The sequence below is a fragment of the Lolium perenne genome, chromosome 3 (assembly GCF_019359855.2).
Source record: "Lolium perenne isolate Kyuss_39 chromosome 3, Kyuss_2.0, whole genome shotgun sequence".
In the NCBI taxonomy this organism is placed as follows: Eukaryota; Viridiplantae; Streptophyta; class Magnoliopsida; order Poales; family Poaceae; genus Lolium; species Lolium perenne.
In genome coordinates this window covers 40,998,789-41,019,079 of record NC_067246.2, presented here as the reverse complement: position 1 = coordinate 41,019,079, position 20,291 = coordinate 40,998,789, and the positions used below count along the sequence as shown (strand labels likewise).

At 45.8% G+C, this 20,291-nt stretch overlaps 1 protein-coding gene across 1 annotated transcript; it reads right to left on the bottom strand.

The window, feature by feature from the left end:
* Positions 1-13,955: 13,955 nt before the first annotated feature.
* LOC127340684 (subtilisin-like protease SBT3.8) lies at positions 13,956-17,703 on the bottom strand. The gene is made up of 9 exons (XM_071827886.1): positions 17,606-17,703; positions 17,402-17,499; positions 17,145-17,303; positions 16,417-17,030; positions 16,288-16,327; positions 15,874-16,180; positions 15,683-15,800; positions 15,407-15,578; positions 13,956-15,290 (listed from the first exon to the last, which is right to left on the bottom strand). The coding sequence occupies exons 1-9, from the start codon at positions 17,626-17,628 to the stop codon at positions 14,749-14,751; spliced, it is 2,073 nt and encodes a 690-aa protein (XP_071683987.1). The 5' UTR covers positions 17,629-17,703; the 3' UTR covers positions 13,956-14,748.
* Positions 17,704-20,291: the final 2,588 nt, after the last annotated feature.

Sequence of the window (20,291 nt, the reverse complement as noted above, 5' to 3'; positions counted from 1 at the left end):
ATTTCTCCGCCATTCCAAAGTAAATTGCTTGAGTGCTACCTTTAAATTTCCATCATTCGCCTTGCAATATATAGCTCATGGGACAAAATAGCCTTAAAAACTATTGTGGTATTGAATATGTACTTATGCACTTTATCTCTTATTAAGTTGCTTGTTGTGCGATAACCATGTTCCTGGGGACGCCATCAACTCTTTGTTGAATATCATGTGAGTTGCTATGCATGTCCGTCTTGTCTGAAGTAAGGGAGATCTACCACTTAATGGTTAGAGCATGCATATTGTTAGAGAAGAACATTGGGCCGCTAACTAAAGCCATGAATCATGGTGGAAGTTTCAGTTTTGGACATATATCCTCAATCTCATATGAGAACACTAATTGTTGCTACATGCTTATGCATTAAAGAGGAGTCCATTATCTGTTGTCCATGTTGTCCCGGTATGGATGTCTAAGTTGAGAATAATCAAAAGCGAGAAATCCAAAATGCGAGCTTTCTCCTTTGTGACACTTGGTTAAAACATGTGTATTGCGATGATCCCGGTAGTCCAAGCTAATTAGGACAAGGTGCGGGCACTATTAGTACACTATGCATGAGGCTTGCAACTTGTAAGATATAATTTACATGATACATATGCTTTATTACTACCGTTGACAAAATTGTTTCATGTTTTCAAAATAAAAGCTCTAGCACAAATATAGCAATCAATGCCTTCCTCTTTGAAGGACCTTTCTTTTACTTTTATGTTGAGTCAGTTCACCTATCTCTCTCCACCTCAAGAAGCAAACACTTGTGTGAACTGTGCATTGATTCCTACATACTTGCATATTGCACTTGTTATATTACTCTATGTTGACAATATCCATGAGATATACATGTTATAAGTTGAAAGCAACCGCTGAAACTTAATCTTCTTTTGTGTTGCTTCAATACCTTTACTTTGATTTATTGCTTTATGAGTTAACTCTTATGCAAGACTTATTGATGCTTGTCTTGAAGTACTATTCATGAAAAGTCTTTGCTTTATGATTCATTTGTTTACTCATGTCATTACCATTGTTTTGATCGATGCATTCATTACATATGCTTACAATAGTATGATCAAGGTTATGATGGCATGTCACTCCAGAAATTATCTTTGTTATCGTTTACCTGCTCGAGACGAGCAGGAACTAAGCTTGGGGATGCTGATACGTCTCCGACGTATCGATAATTTCTTATGTTCCATGCCACATTATTGATGATATCTACATGTTTTATACACATTATATGTCGTATTTATGCATTTTCCGGCACTAACCTATTAACGAGATGCCGAAGAGCCAGTTGTTGTTTTCTGCTGTTTTTGGTTTCAGAAATCCTACAAAGGAAATATTCTCGGAATTGGACGAAATCAACGCCCAGGGTCCTATTTTTGCACGAAGCTTCCAGAAGACCGAGGGGGAAAGGAAGTGGGGCCACGAGGCGCCGCCACAACAGGGCGGCGCGGCCTAGGTCTTGGCCACGCGGCCCTGGTGTGTGGGGCCCTCGTGTGGCCCCCCGCATTGCCCTTCCGCCTACTTAAAGCCTTCGTCGCGAAACCCCCAGTACCGAGAGCCACGATACGGAAAACCTTACTGAGACGCCGCCGCCGCCAATCCCATCTCGGGGGATTCTGGAGATCGCCTCCGGCACCCTGCCGGAGAGGTGAATCATCTCCCGGAGGACTCTTCACCGCCATGGTCGCCTCCGGAGTGATGAGTGAGTAGTTCACCCCTGGACTATGGGTCCATAGCAGTAGCTAGATGGTCGTCTTCTCCTCATGTGCTTCATTGTTTCGGATCTTGTGAGCTGCCTAACATGATCAAGATCATCTATCTGTAATGCTATATGTTGTGTTTGTCGGGATCCGATGGATAGAGAATACTATGTTATGTTAATTATCAATCTATTACCTATGTGTTGTTTATGATCTTGCATGCTCTCCGTTATTAGTAGAGGCTCTGGCCAAGTTTTTACTCTTAACTCCAAGAGGGAGTATTTATGCTCGATAGTGGGTTCATGCCTCCATTAAATCTGGGATAGTGACAGAAAGTTCTAAGATTGTGGATGTGCTGTTGCCACTAGGGGTAAAACATTGATGCTATGTCCAAGGATGTAGTTATTGATTACATTACGCACCATACTTAATGCAATTGTCTGTTGTTTGTAACTTAATACCGGAAGGGGTTCGGATGATAATCTGAAGGTGGACTTTTTAGGCATAGATGCATGCTGGATAGCGGTCTATGTACTTTGTCGTAATGCCCAATTAAATCTCACTATATTTATCATATCATGTATGTGCATTGTCATGCCCTCTCTATTTGTCAATTGCCAGACTGTAATTTGTTCACCCAACATGCTATTTATCTTATGGGAGAGACACCTCTAGTGAACTGTGGACCCCGGTCCTATTCTTTACATCGAATACAATCTACTGCAATATTTGTTCTTTACTATTTTCTGCAAACAATCATCTTCCACACAATACAGTTAATCATTTGTTACAGCAAGCCGGTGAGATTGACAACCTCACTGTTTCGTTGGGCAAAGTACTTTGGTTGTGTTGTGCAGGTTCCACGTTGGCGCCGGAATCACTGGTGTTGCGCCGCACTACATCCCTCCGCCATCAACCTTCAACGTGCTTCTTGGCTCCTCCTGGTTCGATAAACCTTGGTTTCTTTCTGAGGGAAAACTTACTGCTGTGCACATCACACCTTCCTCTTGGGGTTCCCAACGGACGTGTGTTTCACGCGCATCAGCGGGGCGTGGCACGTGGAAGCGGCATCTACATGTCGCACGGTGGTGGCGGCGGGGCGAGGCACGTGGAAGCGGCGGCGACACGTGGCACGGGGAAGGGACACGTGGCACGGGGAAGGGACACGTGTGGCACGGCGGCGGCGGTGGCCAGTACATGGCGGTGGCGGTGGTGGCCAGTACATGGCGTTGGCGGCGGTGGCCAGTACATGGCGGTGACGGTGGTGGCCAGTACACGGCGGTGGCGGCGGTGGCCAGTACATGGCGGTGGCGGTGGCCAGTACACGGCGGTGGCGGCGGTGGCCAGTACATGGCGGCAGCGGCGGTGGACACGTGTGGCACGGCGGTGGCCAGTACGCGGTTTTTTTTATTTGAAATAAGGCGGGAACAAATTTTTTTTAAAAAATTGGCCTTTGGTCCCGGTTTGTATTACAAACCGGGACTAAAGGCCTATTTTGCGCTCGCAGCGAAAATCGCAGCAAAATAGGCCTTTAGTCCCGGTTTTTATTACAAACCGGGACCAAAGGGGGGCCTTTGGTCCCGGTTTGTAATACGAACCGGGACCAAAGGGTGGGCCAGTATAAAAGAAAACACTTCGTCTCCGCGGAGATCAATCCCGCGGAGACGAAGCGCTAGAGCGCCGCCAGGCTGCCCAACTGCCGCGCGCCATCGCTGCCGCCGCGCGCCATCGCCGCCGCCCTCCCGCGCGCCACCGCCTCGCGCCCGCGCCGCCGTCGCGCGCCGTCCACCGCCTCCGTCTCTCGCCACCGCGCGCCGCTGCCGCCGTCGCGCCCGCCATCGCTGCTGCGCCCGCGCCCGCCCACCGCCTGCCGCCCGCGGCCGCCTCTCGCCGTCCGCCGCGCCCCCGGCCGCCACCTCCGCCGGTAAGCGCCGGCGCCGCCCCTTCTCCTCTTTTTTTTTCTTGCATGTTAGATTAGTTAGTTTGTTAGATAATGTTAGTGAAAAAGTTAGTGTTAGATAAAAAGTTAAAACAATAGTTAGAAAATAGTTAGATAAATAGTTAGAAAAATTAGTTAAAACAATAGTTAGAAAATTAGTTAGTAAAATAGTTAGTTAGTGTTAGTGAAAAATAGTTAGAAATTTCGTGAATAATTAGTTAGTTAGTGTTAGTGAAAAATTAGTTAGTTAGTGTTAGTGTTAGTGTTAGAAAAATAGTTAATGTTTTTGTGAAAAAGTTATGAGGGCCGCCGCGCCGTTATGAGGGCCGCCGCGCCGGTAACCACTACGCTTGCGATGGCGCCCCCAAACTACGGTAGTGCCGACGCCCTTGCCGGCGCTCCCAAAATAGAGTATGTAGTGCCGGCGCCCCCCAAACGGTAGTGCCGGCGCCGACTAAGTAGTGAAGTTATTTTTTAATTTATGTTAACGTTGATACATATATATATATATATGATTTGTTTTCGTAGCTACGATGCCGCGACAGCCGCCGCGCCGTGGTGTGACTCTTCTAGAGGAGATGCAGCAGCCAGGGGCGGAGCCAGGAATTGGGTATAGGGGGGGCGAGGCCGCGTTTGAAAACTTATATTTTTCCGTTGCTTATTACGCATAGTAATAGACTTAGTAGAGCAAGTTTAATTATTTTTCTCCATTTCTACACAGCGAAGGCTAAATGATTTGTAAATTGCCACTCAACATTACAATATAATACAGCCGTAGAGAGTAATTGGCGGGAGTACAAATTGTCCCATATTTTAAATTGAAGGAAAATTATTCTCATGAACACTTTAATGGAATCAACAACAAAGAAATATAGGAAATGTAGGGCTCGCCGTTCATTTGTTTTTGGGCGCCCTTTGTTTTTCTAAGAACTGTTAGATTAGTAATTTGATATGTTGTCATAGTGCATGCTCGTATACTGAATAACTAGACTGCCAGGAAGTAATTAGTCCAACAAATTAGAACTAGTTACAAGGCGTACCTGTAGAAAACTGAGGGCTTGAATTGATCGGAGACTTTGCTGCGCTGTGCCACAGCTTTGCTGCAGGATTAGCAAATTAAGCGCGCGGCTGTGTCCTGGTGACCTGATCCGAGTGGCTTCCTAGCACGGCGGCCGGCGTGGGAAACACCATCCCAGGGAGCGGCGGCGCAAACTCTAGCTATTCGGCAGTGAGATGGATCTTATTGAGGAGGCAAACAGACGTATGAGGAAGGATCTTATCCGAGTGGCTCCGAAGATTGCTCCTTGCATGCGTAAACAGACGTCAGAGTCCGGGACTGGGCTCCGCCGGGGTGGCACTGGGAGGTCTTAGCTTCCGCGTCGCGCACCTTGGTGCGGAATCCGGGTCCCGTCGTCGACCCGGATATTCTTTGGTGGAGGTCTTATGGGCCACGGTCGTTTCAGAGGGAGCTGGCTCCGCCGGAGGAGGTAGCTCAGCGCATTGCGGCGGAGGACGAGCACGTTCGCCATTACATGTATGCGTTAGACAACATGTATAGGACCGGATGGAGCGTTATGCAGGGATCTCATGTTAGCTATGCTCCCGTGACTGTTCCGTGGCTTTGGGGGTTCACCCGGCGCGCCTCAGGTCCCGGTCGGCGCGTTATAGGACCCGGTCAGCGCGGTTGAGAGGTTGTAGTATTGATTGATGTATTAGGGTTAAATAAACATGAACCCCATCTATGTATGCATGTAACTGCACTATCTGCTTTCAGCACTATATTATCGATCCTTAGTTAAGAACTACATATGTAACTCCATTTTCAGTTTTCTGCATTATCCTTAATTTGATCATATGATGGTTCCTATATATAGCTTGCAGGTCGTTGTAGAAAGCATGGAGAGAGATGAAACTCAAGAAAATTTCATGGCTGACCTCATAGCCCACGGTACTCTGGATGATCGCGACGACGACGTTATTCCAGATGATGGCGGTGATGATGCCACCGCAACTTTTTTGAATGACTCCGGTGAGAGAGCGGAGAATATTGTGGAAGAAGATCCTAATGGCGCCGGTGAGGAAGAAGATCATCATAATGGCTCTAGAACCGTAGTTATCACCCAGGTATATAAATTAATTAAGCCGATGTTGATCGACTAGATGCATTAACTAATTAAATTGTACTTACTATGAATTATTTCTTTTTTAGCCCTCCGGATCGAGCACTTCTTCTGTAAAGTCGAAGAAGCGAGGCCCGACCAAAAAGTTGGACGACGGTGTTAGGCACGACATCACCCATATCGCTAAGGATGGTAAACCGATTGCTCCAGAGAAAAGTGCAAAGTCATTTATAGCTCAGTGTGGAGTGCTTGTTAGGGACCACGTCCCAATCACCGTTCGAGAATGGAACAAGCCGAAGGGACTAGTGCTGTCTGCAGAGGAAGAAGCTCAAGGTCTTTATATCGATGATGTAGCCAAAGACAGCATTCTGACCAAGCTCATGTCACATTTCAACATAGTACCCGAAGAGGGGGGTGCCGCTGAAAAGGCCAAGATGGAGCAGGCCCTCCGCGACTTTGCCAAGAAGAAGATGGCCGAACTATTCAAGAACCACAAGAAAAGATTGCGCGGCTTTATCAAGAAAGACAAGACTCCGGACAGTGAGAAGGTAAAAAATCACTGGGACGAATTCGTGAAGTACAGCACGGAGTCATAAGAATTTAAGAAAAGGTCGGCAACAAATAAGGCAAATGCTGCGTTGAAGCTATATCACCAAATTCTGGGTCCAGGTGGATACAGGGCTAACCGTCCTAAGTGGCAGGCAGCTGAGGCGGAACTGACCAGGAAAGGGATCAGATTAGGGACACACGGTTGGATCGAACGGTGTAAGGAGTGGTTCTACGGGATTGGGGGAACGTTGCATCCAGAAACAGGGAAGTGCATCTATAAGAAAGCTCATCTGAAGTTTCCCATCGAAGCCCTGGAAAAAGCACATAAGGACGTGGAGGATGGGAGGTTCCAGCCCGAAAGAGAGAACGATGAGCTGACACGCGCCCTTGGGAACAAAGAACACGGCGGACGAACACGAGGCACAGAAGGCTCCGTTCCGTGGAAGTATGGCTTTCCTGCGAAAAGGAAGAGATTTCCTGATAAAAGCCATGAGAGGAGAAAGGCAAGGGAAACAGACCGCATAGCGTCCTTAGAGGAGGGTTTTAGCACCATGCAAGCCCAATTAACCATGGTAACCCAAGTACTTACATCCCATATGGCTCAGGGGCAGGCTGTAGATCCTGCATTGCTCAATGCACTCGTCCCGCTGCAATCTCAACAACACCGGAAAAGCAGCGTGGCTCCCACTCAGCAGGAGGATAATGATGATGATGACCAGGTGGCCGAGCCTCCTCGCTACCCCCCCGTGGATGATCTCACTGAGAGCCGTCCTTGTGAGCTGCATGTTAAAGTTTTCAACCTATCCTTCAAGGCGGCGGTCGGCATCCTCTTACCTACAAGGTCTTACCATTGCCGTCCGGTCCAAGACGACTTTGCTGTTGTGATGGTGGATGAAGTGTTGAGAGATTATGAGGGGTTGGTGCTTGAGCACCCTGCAGGTGAAGATGGGGAAATCAAAGAACTGGGAGAAGCCCGTAGAACCACCGTGCAATGGCGGAAGGAGAACATTGTGTTTCCAGGTGAGAAGCCACCAAGCAGGCCACCTCGTCCGCCTTCTCCGCCACCTGCGCAGTCTCCTCCGCGTGATGATTCTCCTATGCGCGATGATGATTCCCCTGTGCATGAGCAGTCTCCTCCGCGTGAAAATACTCCGCCGCCTCCTCCTCCTCGTCAGGAGACTCCGCCGCCTCCACCTAAGGAAAAGAGGAAGCTTACCGCGGCACCTCCTACAGCTCCGAAGAGATCATCAACTCTGATGAGGGCACAGACTCCAGAGTTGTTACCACATGAGCAGACTGAAGAGCAAAAGGCGTTTCTTGCGCCGAAGAAGATGTTTATTCCACCGCATACAGTGAAGCACTTTGCCGAGACGAGAATGAAGAGACCTGAGCTGAGAGCTGATTATGACCGCTCTCTTGGATAGTCCTCTAGAGCGTGCAAAGAAGCAAAAAAAGTCGCCCAGCTTGGACAGCAGGACATTCAGGCCATACCCCACTTCGTCGTGCAGCCCTATGATGATCCAGAGACGGCATCGATGATCGAACGGGAGGCTAGAGCTCAGGGAGCATCAGTTGAGTACGAAGATTACTATCCAACGGCTCAAGTGGTAAACAAGTATAGATACGGATCTGATCTCGTCAAACCTGGCGAGCTCGCGCGTCTAGGGACTCAGATGCGAAGGTTGCATGAATGGTACCTGAAAGCCTGTCGAAGAGGTGATCGCTACCTCACGGTGTATCTTAGAGATGAGCATTACTTCCGGGGGGTCGAGGAGATAAACCTTGAGTTAGAAGAACTGTTTCAGTTATTCAATCAAGACGCCCTCGACAAAGCTGTCATCAGTTGCTACTGCCTGTAAGTGATTTATTTATGTAATTAAGTCTGTAGCTCAGCGCTCGTTCATTTGCACTAACAATTATCCTCACTATATTCTTTGTGTACGCTATACATTTAATTATGCAGAATGAAGAAGCTCGAATGCAAAAGAGGCAAGCTCCTACCGCTGGGGTTCATAGACCCAGACACAGTTCATGAAGTTACGGTTCGAGACTTCGCCAAGGACACAGAGGACAACATGGTAATGTTTTTAGTGAAGCAAGCAAACAAAGAGGATATATTCTTTCCCTACAACTTCAAGTGAGTGTTATATATAACATACATTATGCTTGTGCAGCTTCCACTTTATTCTCGTAATAATTGAGCTATGCTTGTGCAGATTCCACTTTATTCTCCTAATCATTGATCTTCACAAAGGAATCGTAAATGTCATGGACTCGAAACGTAAAGAATATGTGGAATGGGCGGACATGGCTGCCATCCTCCAGAGGTAATTTCAATCAATTTCGTATTGGCATCTTCATCTGTTCTAATTCGACGATATCATCAACTAATCAATAACTCATTTACTCATTATTTTTTGCCGGGCAGGGCTTGGAAACGGTTCATCACTACTGTTCCGGGTAAATGGAAACCGGAGCTTACATTTAAAGATTACCCTGTAAGTTGTACTATATATATAGCTATGTCCGTGAAACTCTATATATGATATTTACTTTCAATACGATGCTTGATTATTAGTTTGATCGAACTATTTTTTCGTAAAGTGTATGAGGCAGGAACCCGGGAATAACTTATGTGAATACTACGTCTGCACCTTCATTCGTGACATGTCCTGTCCCAAGGGTGGGGATGCCCGTATACACCAAACTCGTGTACGATAACAAATTCTCACAATTATCTTAATTAGTACCATCTATTGTATTGATTTCCATTCATATATTGATCTTCTTTTTTAAATATAGATGATACGCCTGCGGGACACTCTCATAACGGAGGATCAAATACGAGAAATTCAAGAGAAAATCGCGGGATTCTTTCTTACCGAGGTCATTACCCCAGGTGGAGAGCACTATGCGAAGGTCGTAGCTATGTATTGAGCAACTTCGTAGAAGCTAATAGATTTAGTAAAGAGATCCGACTTTATATTGTAAATATGCATGCATTACGTGTACTGTTGACGATGTCTATATATATTCACGACGATTTTTTGTGGTTTCTTGAATGATATATATGCATTGCTGAAACTCTGCCGCGGCAAAGAAACGCCTTGTTTCTCTGCCGCGGCAGAGAAACGCTGCTCCACCCTAAACCTGTGCCGCGGCAGAGAAATAGCAATTCTCTGCCGCGGCAGAGAACCCCAGGCCCGGTTCGTACCACGAACCGGGACCAAAGGCCATCCACCGCGAGCTTCCTGGCCGCACCACGTGGCGCCGCCTTTAGGCCCGGTGCAACTTTGAACCGGGACTAAAGGGGGACCCTTTAGTCCCGCCTAATTGGTCCCGGTTTGGAAACCGGGACTGAAGGCCCAAATGGACCGGGCCTATAGCCCCGTTTTCCACTAGTGCACGGTTACATAGCAATTGATGTGGATTATAGGGCGATTCTGTGATTCCCCCGATAATTAGTTTGTGTGGTGTTGTTGTGTTTTTAGAGTATGAGGCCCTAACAACATGTCATGCTACTTAGCCCATTGCAAGGTTTATAGGTGTTGTGTAGCGGCTTCGGTTTGGTGATGTATGCAGTAGGCAGATGTGCTGAATAAAATCTAAATAAAAACCGTATACATCCATTGATGTAGAGGTTGGGGCTTACCTATTTCAAAAAATAAAGCAGAAAACATAGTAGCCTGCAAAAGTGTTTTGCCCGGTACGTAGTACTCCTTTAACCACAACTAGGAAGGGAGGCGAAGACATATGTGCTATGGCAGATTATATTACGGTGGATAATTCCGCCATGCTAACTAACCAGCGCCACCGACTTTCCTGAATGCCTTTGTACAAACTTGGGCAGTTATGCTTCCAGCATGTAAAAGAAACGTCATTGACTAATCAAGCTTGTCTCACTGATAGGTGAGCCTCACTCGAAGCCGGCCTATTGCCCTCCAAATATTAAAATCACCCCCGCCCATGATAGTACTCTCTCTCTCCCTCCCTCGCCCCTCCCCCTCTCTCTCTCGCTCTCTTCCTCCAAATATTAAAATCACCTCTGCCCATGATAGTACTCTCTCTCTCTCTCTCTCTACCTCCCTCCCTCTCTCTCCATGAAAGCTTCAGTGGGTGCGGTGGGAAGAATTGGGTGAATATCTACGGCATGGATCATGGTCCTTCCTTCTAGGCTACGAGGCCGGTAAGTGCACATTTAAGTTTTTAAATTTTGGTATAATTAATCGGTTTATCGGTTTTTTTTTTGTTCCTTGATGTTTTTGAGAAATTTGAGGATTTCTCAACCTTGAGACCACATGTTTTTATGTTCCTTTCCTTTCAAGTTCAGCGTTGAAGAAGTACCAGAACACAGCGACTCGACCATCGCCTGACAAGGTCCATTGTTTATATAAGAGTAAACCACTAGCGCAACAGTATTCAGCCTTATATAATATTGTACAAACAAAGCATGTTAGAGTGTCCACTGTGTTGGCACATAATTCACTAAATATCGCATTTAGAAGGGCATTTAACGATTTTAGATGGAACCAATGGATAAATCTGTGTCAACGGCTAATGACGGTACAGTTGACGAACTCCCCGGATAAATTTGTTTGGAAACTTAATGAGTCCGGCATTCATTCTATCAAATCATTGTATCTTGATTTAATGAATGGTCACACTCCCTTTCTAAGAAAATACTTGTGAAAATTGAAGATTCCATTAAAAATTAAAATTTTTATGTGGTTCCTAAATAGTAAAGTGCTGCTCACAAAGGACAATTTGGCGAAACGTAAATGGAATGGTTGTCAGAAATGTTGTTTCTGTAATGAATCGGAAACTATTCATCACTTATTCTTAACATGCCCTTTTGCTAGAATTATTTGGTGTATCATATATTGCACATTTAATATACCTCCTCCTGCTAATATTAAAAATATGTTTGGAAATTGGCTAAATGGAGTTAAAAAGTGGGATAAGAACATAATAAGGATTGGCATATCTGTTGTATGTTGGTCTATATGGACAAGTCGGAATAATCTTATTTTTAACAGACAAAAGGGAACAAATTTTTTGCAGGTTATAAGACGGACAGCTTTCTGGATACAACAATGGGCGTTCCTTGTCCCGGAAGATCAGCGGGCAATTATGGATACTGGATGCAACCGTATGCTGGCAGTTACTCAGGACTTCTTTTTCCAGACTACTGGGTGGCGACACACTAGTAGGATACAAAATGGATAGCTTTGTATGCTTCTGTTTCTTTCGATGGTTGATACATGTCTCGACCCTCTCTGATCCGTGATGTAAAACTTTTGAACTACAAATACTTTAAATAAATGAAGGCCGTGTGCATCAATCTGATGCAGAGGCTGGGCTATGCCCCATTTCGAAAAAAAGAGTAAACCACTGGCCTTGTCCTCTTTCCACCAAGGGGATTGAGCTATTTCTATTATTTTACTTTAATTATTGTATTTTACTTTTTGCAATCGATCTCTACAGTTTACTTTATTTTTTAGTGCATAGATAACTAGAATTATAACATACTAGGTTGCGGGATAAATAGCTTTACATTCTTTCTCATGCGGTTTCATAATCTATACTTCCATATTGGCATGTGCTACAACTATCCCCGCTCTTGGGGGTTATCGGGAACTTTTCTGGCTTCGTTGTGAGGGAGCATAGTACTATGGCTGTTATTCTTGTTTGCGCTACACTTTAGTTTTACTTCTATTCTGTTATAAATCTTGCAGTCGCTCAATCTCGGGGAGGTTTACCACTTTAACTTGCTTGGTTACGAGTTTTTCGTTAGTTTCCGCAAGTAATTTTAGTTATCTCATCTTTTTTTATTGATGTGGATTTAGTTACTGCTTTAGTTTACTTTAAATTTTTCTTTTAGTTTTACCATACATAAAACCCAATAAAAATTTGAAAACATAAAATACTATTAACAAAACTGCTATGGAGGGGCATCCTAGAACCTCTATGGCCGAAACATGTACTCCTAAAGAAGGACTTGGGTTATTTGTAGAACATCGTGAATATCAAGAAGATAATTTTTTGAAAGATTGTTGAAACTCTTGCGCAATATGGCCAAAAGCTTTCATGAAATTCATGATATAAAATGTTTCTCTAAAGGATTTTGTAACCACTTAAGGTTTCAATGTGGAGTTAACTTAGAACCTCCAATTGTATACTATCATAGGAGTAATTATGCTCATCTAGGAATGTGACATGTGGAGTAATTTGTTACATTTGTGGGACCCCTATGAGTTAGAGACTTTTATTTATGAAAAGTATGAAACTTTTTCTTTCTAGGGAACTAAAAAATCAAGTTATTTTTATCCTCGATCATTGCATAAATCTTTTTGTGATAATACTTATTTATTAACTATGCTAAAAGAACCATTTCTGTTATAGAAAACACTAAAATTTTACAAAGGAAGAAGATAAAACCTAAGCAAAGAATTAAAATCAATGAGAATGATGTACTACGAGGTAAGGGATGCAAGCCTCCACTCAGATTGATGAACCGAACAAACTTTTTTGGATGTTCTACTAATTTATGATTTTTTTGTCTAATAATCTTGTCTACGGGAAGATGAATCTAATAATGTTGGCAGACATTATCTTTATTGCTATACACACCGTGCGATTTATTTTACATCTTGGATTATATATACTACTAGCAAATATATCTAGGACTAGTATTTAATACACGGAACATGTCCCCCCTAAGGTCGGGGTTGCTTCATAGGTAACATTTTCCAATGCGAATGGAAACTGGCCTACACGGCCGGTTTAAACAAGGTGTCTTCTTTTATTTTTCTTATTCTTGCTAAATATAATACTAGCATGCTTTTCTATACTGCACCCTCGTTACTTTTTTTTCGATAAAGGGAATATATTAATATCAGAAGATACCAATTACACCCAGCCTCTGCAACAACGCACCACCCTAATGGCAATACGGATGCATACAGCCAAAAAAAGAAAAGAAAACTAAGAAACAAAAGTCCCGCTACAGTATCTCGGGCCTAACAACAGCAATACATCCACCGCCAAGACAACACCTGAAATACAGACTCTCCAAAAACGACGCCTTCAAGAAGGGAACAGTGCTCTAACACCGTCGTCGCCCGATCAAAGATCTTAGGTTTTCACCCTGAAGAATAGCCCCCGCTCTCAAAACAATGCCTCCAACAAGGTCATTGCCAGGCACAACCAGTTAAGGCCAGACCTTGGGTTTTCACCCCGAAAGGTAGGACTCTGAACTTCACCTGTGTTGTCGCCCCCACTTTCATACCGCTGCTGTGAAGCCCGGAACACCAAGCCAGTTCCATCTCACCACCAAGATCCGACCACCATTGCTCTTCCACCAATCTTGACTTTCATGACCTTCTCCGCCAGCACCATGGAAAGAAAACAAGCTCCATGATATTAACAGCCAGCAGAGCTTCGAAGCGCTCCCTCTGAAACCAAACGGTTAGATAAAAAACATGGGTGCGCTCGAGCGAAAACACCCAATCCAGCAATCTTCAGGCATTGATCGCACAATGAATTTCGCCGGCAGGGCCTTCCGGAACACGACAATCCAGCAAGCTCGGTGGGAAGAAGCATCTGAACGATCTTCACTTGGCGCGAGAGAAACCCTAGGACTGCCACCTTTATAAGGCAGAGCAGCAGGCCCCCTCGCCGCCGCCCGCCGGTCGACCTCATCGGCGGAAGAGGAGGCCGCCACCGAGCACAGACCCGTCGCTGAGTCGTCCGCCGCCACCCCCAAAGAGGGGGCAGAGGACTCACCGACCACCACCATGCACGACCACGTCAACGAAGAAACCAGATCCGCAGCCCGGAGTCACCCCCGCCGCCGGCCGCATCGCCGAAGCCTCACCCGGCCACCGCAGCCCTTGCCAAGGTAGCCGGCTCGACGCGTCGCAGAAACAGCCGCCCGAGGCCGCCGCCCCGGATCCCACCCTGGATCCCACCACGGTGGACACCGACCAGCCCCGCCGCCGCCCGATGTCCCCGCCGCAGATCCAGCACCACCTCCACGCGCGCGACGCGAGAGGGAGACCTGCCGCCGCCGAGAGCTTCACGGGCTTTGCCCGCACGCGCGCGCCGGCGGCGGCAGGGAGGAGGGAGATCGGAGGAGGGGGAGGTGGAGGCGGCGGCGCTAGGGTTCCGCCCGAGTCTCCCGGTGCGGGGGGCGACGCGGGGGCCGTGCTTAGTGCTGTTGTCTGTAACTTGTCCTACCCCACATAGAAATCCTGAACCGTGATCCGGGCCGCAACCGGAATCCCAACGGAGGAGGGAGATCGGAGGAGGGGGAGGTGGAGGCGGCGGCGCTAGGGTTCCGCGCGAGTCTCCCGGTGCGGGGGGCGACGCGGGGGCCGTGCTTAGTGCTGTTGTCTGTAACTTGTCCTACCCCGCATAGAAATCCTGAACCGTGATCCGGGCCGCAACCGGAATCCTAACGGCCTTTCGATCACTGCGCCACGTAATGCTGCCAAACGTGTAGTCCCCTTGTATCTTCCACGCAGGCGACAACTTCACCTTGAACGTTCGCTCTTTGTTCACTGCATCGAACACGAGAACTGGCGGCACAACCTCCATCTTCACACCGACCGGACTTTGGACAATGACGTGGTACACAGAGTTGATCTCTCCGACGTTCATCACCGTTCTTGACACGGTGACCGGGCGCCTCAGATCTGGAACAGCGAGTGATGGTAGGTTCAGGTGATACGCGGGCAGCGCCGTGGCGTTGCAGCTCACGTTCGTCCTCCTCATGATGGTGCACTGGAAGAATTTGGTGTAGTCACGTGGATTGATGTCGTAGACCAGTCCTGGATCGGCCGCTCCGAGAGGGTTGATGTTCCCGCCGCCGTAGTCGAATGGGTCGGCGGTCTTCCGAGGCAGTCCCTCCGCCAGTATTGGCATGCCGTGCTCGTCGGTGACATGAGCTTTATCACCATATAGAACAAGAAAACAATATCGGTGAGGATCATCACTTCATCAGCCAGCTGCTACCTAGGGATTGAATGTTCTCTGTAGTAGTGATCGGCTGCAGCCCGCTTACCAGAGGTGACGATGGCTGATTTTATTGCAGCGGGAGACCAGTGTGGGTGCAGGGCTTTCAGCACCGCGACGACGCCGGATACGTGCGGTGCCGCCATCGAAGTCCCCGACATGAATACATAGGAATCTTCCTTTGCTGCCAAGATGCTGGCTCCAGGTGCCGCTATGTCAGGCTGTTTGTCAAGGAAGCAAGATCGAAAACAACAGTGTGAGATCACATGATACAACGACGTCTGGCGCTCGATCATGGAGGATTGCTAGTGCAACATTTCAGTACCTTGATGATGTCAGGGTAATCAGGAGATGGGCCTCTGAATGAGAACGATGCTACCTTTGGCGCTAGTATCTCTTTCCCTATTACGGTGCGCGCTGGTTCAATCTTTGCCACGGCAGAGCTGCATATACAAAAAAATAATGTTGTCTCCATCGTTCACAAGAGCATCCTTGATCCAATTTGACTGTACGAACCTGGTGGCGCCCATGTATTTCTTAATCTTCTTCCCGGTGTCAAGGTCCACAACAACGCAAGCAATGCTTTGGCAATAAAGTGATGTCGTTTCTAAATTGTCGGTCGTATATTGAGCAAAAATTAGACCAGATCCCCCGCGGTTCGCAAAGTATTGTGCCGCTACCGGGAAATGGGCATTCGGGATGAGGGCGTTTTGATCGTTTGGCGACGGAAGGCAGAGCAGGATTTTTCCTTGCACTTCCTTGTCATTATTGTCAAGTGTAACTGGGGTACATCCAAATACAGAAAGCAGCAGAGAGAAGTCAGCTTTAGCTAGAAAATCAACACATAGCTTGATTTGCTGTCCAAAGAGATGACAAATAGATGGTTTTAGTCTTACGGGGTTCCACCTGTTAGACCTTTAAAACTGCTGCTCATGGACGAGTTCTTCGGTTGGTAATGGAGAGACTGTCCCTGCAAAACGGAACGGGCAGAGCTTGCTCACAGTGTAAACGAAATTTGCAATTAGTCTGATCAAACGGGTGTGTATGAAAAATATATACCACTATGTGTTGCTTATTTCCCAGCGTGATCACGGTGGGGAACGACCGATCAACCTTGCTCGCTGCAACGGTGATGGCCCACGGTGAAGTGTTCTCGATGGTCTGCGGCCTTGGACCGTCGTTGCCGCCTGCATAAACAACCGTGATCCCCTTCTGAACCGCATGCAGAGCGCCGAACGAGTTCTCGTCCGGGTGAGCGAGAGAAAGTGACAGGACGTCCACTCCGTCATGGATTGCATCGTCGATGGCGGCGAGCACGGTTGCTGTGTTCCCAGAGCCATCAGCCCAGAGTGCCTTGTACACGGCGATGCGAGCGCGTGGTGCGCCTCCCCGTGCAACTCCTTCGGCAAGACCATGGAAGCTTGCCCCCTCCACGGCCGACCCCGCCGCTGTAGACGCACAGTGCGTACCGTGCCCGTAGTGGTCGCGGGGCGAGAGTGAGTCCACCTTGAGAAGCTCATCTGAAACTCCTGGGTTGTAGAACCTTGCGCCTATAATCTTGCGGCTGCAATTGTTGTTGCCCCAGTCTGGCCCTACTTGGCACTTTCCTTTCCACCTTGATGGTACAGGACTATACCCTTCATCGTTGAAGCTTCTCGACTCTGGCCAGATCCCTGATTTGTACAAGAAATAAATAGCCCCAAATAAAAATATGAATGCCTTTCTTGGTCAATTTAAAAACAATCGTTCATTAGTCAACTGCTCACAATGCTAACTATAATACTAACCACTGTCAACCACCCCGATGATTACATCCTCTCCGTAGTTGCTTCCGTGGAGTAGTCCACTGGCCGGCATCTGGTAGTTGAGACCAAGAAAGTCCCAGCTCCGCGTGGTGGCCGTTCTGTGCCGTTTGCTCCGTTCGACGCTGATGACATCCGGAAACTCTGCATATACGTACATACATATGATAATAACTCGAGAAAGTTATGGAAGAAAAATCTGGGAGGTTCAGATTAGATGATGCATGGCAACGAGTGCTGACCTGCAAGTTGCTTGGCTTGCTCTGGGGTGAGCATCGCGGCGAAGCCTGAGAAACCGTGTTTGTAGTTATACAGCACAGAGGCCGATGATTCTTCCTTACTAAAATCAAAATCAATGCATATATGTTTGTATGCGTATTAGTTCGTTTTCTTGCTAGACAGAGGGAGACAAAGGCAAGTAGTTTCGCTATTGATATTACACGTACCTTCCAAGGAGAGTGGCGAGCATATCATGGTGTGAAGAGACGACGTCGTCAGGGTGTCCATGCTTCACCTCACCTAAGTAAACTATGTAAAGCTGGGGAGTGGAGACGCGTGCGTGCAGAGGAGTGTTAGCTAGCTAGAAGCACCACCGTTAGTTAACTAAACCACTGAAACACAGTTGCTTACCTTGCGAGACTCGCCGTGTACTCTGCACAACAACATATGCAAAGGCAAAGCAGTAGCGCCGTAGCAGCACGCGAGCGGGAGGAAAAAGAGAATCCCATCGTTTATTGCACCTATTGGGTGTGAGTGGCGATGTGGTTCTCATTGCTGTTATGCAGGGCTGGTATTTATAGGCGATTCCGCGGTAATACTATTCCGCCTCATGCGACTGCCGTGCCTTCCACCGTGAAGACTGGGCGCGTATGGTACAAATAGCGAAGGCAGTCTTTTTTAGATATACTGAAGATAATGTATATGTGCAGAACACATACTCCATCCAATATCCATATTGTGTCCTTCATTAAACTTGGCTAAATTTGAATAAATTTAATTTATACAAGAAAAATAAGCCTTGTATTTACAGTAGGATGAAGTATACTAGTATACCGCCACACATAAAAATCCAAGGAACCTCTTCTAAAGGTTGTTGTTCGGAAGCTTTAGTTAGGATCATCATAGTTGTCCCGTTGTTGATGAAAGCACTAGAGTTAGGAGTGGCCAAAAACAAACTCCAAAATACCCTGACCATAAATAAATGACACATCATTTACAACAAACCAAAACCAATTCATTTCCAAGGGGCAAAAGATGATTCACCAACTACTGAGGGAAGGCAGTCTTCTATTTTTATCTTTTCCATTAAATTTTTTTATTGAGGAATTTCTAAAAAGAGACTCATGTACAAAAATCTATTGAGGAATTTCTAAAAAGAGACTGATGTCACATCATATGGGAGAGGTGTCGATTTTGTGTACTTTTATTTGATGAAAATTTTGTGCTGAATTAGTCCAATTTAAAGTGCAGTCTTTTAGTTCATATTGCATACCAAAGTTTCCTAATTTGACAATTTGTTCTCTGGTTGAACATTATGAAACTTTTAAAGGTTAAACTTTTATTTACCTTTTTTGCAATAAATCTACCGCCATGTAGTGCAGTAGTCTGGGCAATTGTTGTCACAAATTGACAACTTAATAACAAGGTTTAAAATAGCGTGCTAAATGAAATAGTAACAGTCTCCTTCAAATGTTATGGACGCTATACCGTGCTAATAGCGTGCTATATTTCAAATAGTGTTTAAAAAATACCAAATATAGCCTAAAAATAAAGGATTTCACTAAAAGGTTGGATATATAGTCCAAAAATAACTGAATCATACATACATATAACCACATACAAAAATAGATCTCCAATTTTTTAGAAGACTAATGTCAGCATTACACAAGGCAACAATATAGTATAAATTATTTATTAAAAATCATCAGCATTAGCGATATTATCGTCTGATTCAGAAGAAGAACCAACAGATTGCAATTTATCACCACGAAAAAGTGAAAGCAACTTAGATTGAGAAAATAGGGCGCTAACGCTATGAAATTTTAGCGCGATATATCACGCTATTTCACAAATAGCGCCATAGCAAGCAAAATCACTAAAATTTAGCGTGGACCCTTCAAATATGTTATAGCGTGCTATTAACCGAGAAATAACCCGCTATTTTGAACCTTGTTTAATAATCATCAACAGAAGTACCAAACCTGTCATACAGCTTATGACTCTACTTATCTCAGACCCATGCTGCAAGCACAAATAAAAGAACAAACCCAATGGTTATAGCGAATCCAGACTCACGTGTCCAAGGCAGATGGCAAACATATACTCCATCCATGTTTGTGTCTTTGTCTAAGGTTGCACGCATATCGGAGGAAAATGATTCGAAGTCTCTTAAATGGAGTAGTCTGGACAACTGGTGTCACAAATTGCATATAGATATAAAATATAAATTCACTCTGTATTAAATATATCCTCAATTAGTTTTGTAATATTTCAAGATTTCTAAGATCAGGTGCACACTCACCAAGCCCAAACGAACGGGGCAAGCAATTGCTGGTACGCCCTCCGTACTCAAATGAGTGTACTGCTTCTAGCTCTTTTCCTCAAAGAAAAAAAAAATGGATTAATTTTACTTAAAAACGTAGCAACATATATAACATCAATTTGATATAATACGAAACTATATTTCAGAATGGATATAGTGATACTAATTGAGTGGCATAAATGTTATATCACTTTCTTCAATAAAATTAGTTACACTTTAAAATATTTGACTTGGGGTAAAAGCTGGTGAAACGAAGGAGCACTGGATTTCCTGGAACCCCACCTGCTTGCTCTGTTCCACGAAAATTTTAGGTCCTCCACACACATATGCGGCTCCCGCTCTGCGATCTCTCGTGGCAATACGTCATGCGATTCGGTAAGATGCACACGTTTCACGTTTGAACAGTCGATAGATCAGGTATTGACTGGACACGGGTGAACTGAAAAGATTACAGTTAGATTATTATTGGCCCACCGTGTGGCCATGATGCGAGACGGAGATTGACAGTAAGTCGAGCCGTGGAAATCTCGGCCAGCGCGTGCACATCGATCTACACATGCATATATATTGGATTATTGGTCTACCTCCGT

Bases quoted from the DNA above. Each gene is read 5' to 3' on its own strand.
- LOC127340684 (XM_071827886.1), bottom strand. From the start codon at position 17,628: ATGCTCGCCACTCTCCTTGGAAG. The intron at 16,328-16,416 runs GTATATATTTTT...TCCGTTTTGCAG, and splicing joins GAAATAAGCAACACATAGTG to GGACAGTCTCTCCATTACCA. The intron at 15,579-15,682 runs GTACTGAAATGT...CTTGACAAACAG, and splicing joins ATTACCCTGACATCATCAAG to CCTGACATAGCGGCACCTGG.